Source organism: Musa acuminata, chromosome BXJ3-8, assembly GCF_036884655.1.
Source record: "Musa acuminata AAA Group cultivar baxijiao chromosome BXJ3-8, Cavendish_Baxijiao_AAA, whole genome shotgun sequence".
Classification (NCBI taxonomy): Eukaryota; Viridiplantae; Streptophyta; class Magnoliopsida; order Zingiberales; family Musaceae; genus Musa; species Musa acuminata.
Genome location: NC_088356.1, coordinates 47,919,288 through 47,921,975, shown reverse-complemented (window position 1 = coordinate 47,921,975; position 2,688 = coordinate 47,919,288). Strand labels below are relative to the sequence as shown.

At 44.2% G+C, this 2,688-nt stretch overlaps 1 protein-coding gene across 1 annotated transcript; it reads right to left on the bottom strand.

Moving 5' to 3' along the window:
• Positions 1-752: 752 nt before the first annotated feature.
• LOC103995933 (probable calcium-binding protein CML10) lies at positions 753-1,745 on the bottom strand. Its single transcript, XM_009416681.3, has one exon. The coding sequence runs from the start codon at positions 1,712-1,714 to the stop codon at positions 1,001-1,003; it is 714 nt and encodes a 237-aa protein (XP_009414956.3). The 5' UTR covers positions 1,715-1,745; the 3' UTR covers positions 753-1,000.
• Between the last annotated feature and the right edge of the window lie 943 nt (positions 1,746-2,688).

The window sequence follows — 2,688 nt, the reverse complement described above, 5'->3', positions numbered from 1 at the left end:
ATGCTAAGTTTTAGCTCAATCAGACTTCAGCACCAAATTGATAAAATAATTTTCTTGTTACCGAAAACATTCTTTCTCTCTCATTTGAAATAATAAGGTAATCATCAACCCGGACAATTAAAGAGAAAAGAGAGAGAGAAGCATGATTGAGAGTGGAGAGTGTTTGACACTAGTTTATTAACTCTATAATGCTTTCTGTAACATTTTGTGTAACATAAAGTTTTATCATCATATTCTAGTGGTTAGTGTATCGTTACACAATTATTTAATATTTAATATTTCCACATAAACAAATGTGTGATTTATAAGGTTTCAATTATCCCCAATTGGGACATCAAAGAGTGAGATAGAAACAAGTCATTTGGGGATTGAAATTTCATGAGGCATTCTTCTCCCTTTTTTAATTTTGATGGCTTTATAGCAATACCACTGATATTTTCAAGTCAACATCCATCCATCCATCCATCCCAGAAGATGAAGTCTTTTATACCATACTAATATTTTTCATGAGGTTTTCTCCTTGTTTAAAAACAAGGAAATCCAACTTACCAATAAGCATCAATTATTTCTCTTTATGAGAAATGATGCTTTAATTAGTTGTTCGAGTGTCGCTGCAGATTCATATGGCTGTAAACAACGATACTCCATAATAATACTCCACCCATAATCTATTCATCTATAAGAAAACAATTTAATTACCCATAAAAAAGATAAAGAGGGCATCAATCATGACTATAGAAGAGGGAGAAATATGATATGAATATGTTCGTTGGAATTAAAAGAGAGGATCCACGTTATATACAATTAATTCATCTTTCCCAGCAACCATCTTCCAGCCTACACCGTCAGATCTACATCTGACGGTCGATTAGAAGGCATCACCTTCGATTATAGGGCTGGACCGCGTCGAATTTTCTTTTAGGGCTAAAGAAGATGAGAGAGAGAGACAGAGAGGGGAACCTCGTGGATCCAGATTGGTTCGATTGGAGAACTCCACCGCCTACTTCGCGGCGGCAAAGGCGGCGAAGGCCTGGGCGTTGCATCCCCCGGCGGTCATCATGGCCTTGAACTCCTCGAAGCTGATGAGGCCGTCGCCGTCGAGGTCGACGCCGTCGATCATGCGGCGGCACTGGGCGACGGAGGCGCCCTCGCCGATCCCGCGGAGGACGCGGGCGATCTCGTCGGCGGAGATGGCGCCGCTGCGGTCGAGGTCGAAGACGGCGAAGGCGAGGCGGAGGTCCTCCTCGACGGCCGCCGGGGGGCTGGTGTTGAGTTCGACGAACTCGGCGAGGGAGATGAACCCGTCGCCGTCGGCGTCGGCCTCGCGCATCATGCGGCCGAGCTCCTCCTCGGAGGGCCGCTGGCCGCCGAGGCTCTCGAGGACATCGGCGAGCTCCGCCGACGAGATCTTGCCGTCGCCGTTGGAGTCGAACTTGTTGAACACCCGCTCGAGGTTTCCGGGGTCGCCGGCGGAGGGGATGGCGGCGTGGCTGGGCTGAGGCTTAGATCGGTGCCGGCGGAAGAGGGACCGGATCTTGCCCATGGCGTGGGATCGAGATCGAGATCGAGATCGAGAGCGCGCGCGATTGAATCTTGAGGAACCTCCGGGAGGAGCGATGGAGCTATATAGAGGGAGAAAAGGGGCAAGTGTGTGACGGCGATGACAAGAAGTTCGCTGTTTGCTTGGTTCGTTGGTGAGTTGTGGTGCGAGCATAACGACCCAATTGCGCGGGTGGCGAGAATGACGGATTCCGTTTGATTTGAGACAAGATTCGAGGAGGACATGGTCATCGCGGGACGCTTAAAATAACGGCCGTCGGTGGTGTGACAGCGTTAAGTAATGGTATAAAGACGTGGTGGATGTGCCGCCCACGTTGTTGGCCACCGGACGGCCGCTTCTATTTAGATTTCACTCGACGGCGGAAATCTATACAATCTCATCCTATTTTCAATTTTAATTTTGATAGGTCGATAAAGATAATTAATTTGACTAATAAAGACTTTAACATCAACGGTGTTAATTAATTTAGTCAGTAAAATTTTAACTAATTATCACAAAATTCTCAATTCGAATTTATTTATTTATTTATAAAGAAAAGAAAAATATCAATCGTTACATCAAAGTTAATGTCTAAGAACCTTCGAGAGACTTGTCCTGCAAATGTTCTTTAATTGAGTCCTGCCACAAATTACTTGGAAAGTTTCAAGAACTTTAGGAGAGAGACTTCTAGAACTTTCTTTAGGAGAGAAACTTCTAGAGTTACAAGAACTTTAGGAGAGAGATGAGAGAGAAATTTTCGATTAATCTTAATTAGTTGAAAATATTTTAGCTATTTTCTATTTTTATATACTTTTTTAAAGTGGTGAAGGAACAAAAGCATAACTATGATTCTTTTGTTCTTCTTTGGATGGAATAGCGGCCGCACCACTGACGAACGACACAAGGTCAAACACCTCATCACCCCCCTTTTTGAATAGGAGGCCACGAAGGTGAGGATCGAGCAATCCATCCATGACAAGAGTATGCATGCATATCGAAGTCAATGAGGATGTAAAATTTTTTTAGTTTGAGTTGATGCGAATTTATGGGTTTGATCAGTTTTGGGTTGAATTAGGGAATGAATGGCACTTAGGTTCGGTATGGCTTAGCCAAAGGCCACTTGTCGGGATCTAATTGCATTAACTAGA

Excerpts from the sequence above, each read along its gene's own strand:
- LOC103995933 (XM_009416681.3), bottom strand. The coding sequence starts at position 1,714 with ATGCTCGCACCACAACTCACCAACGAACCAAGCAAACAGCGAACTTCT.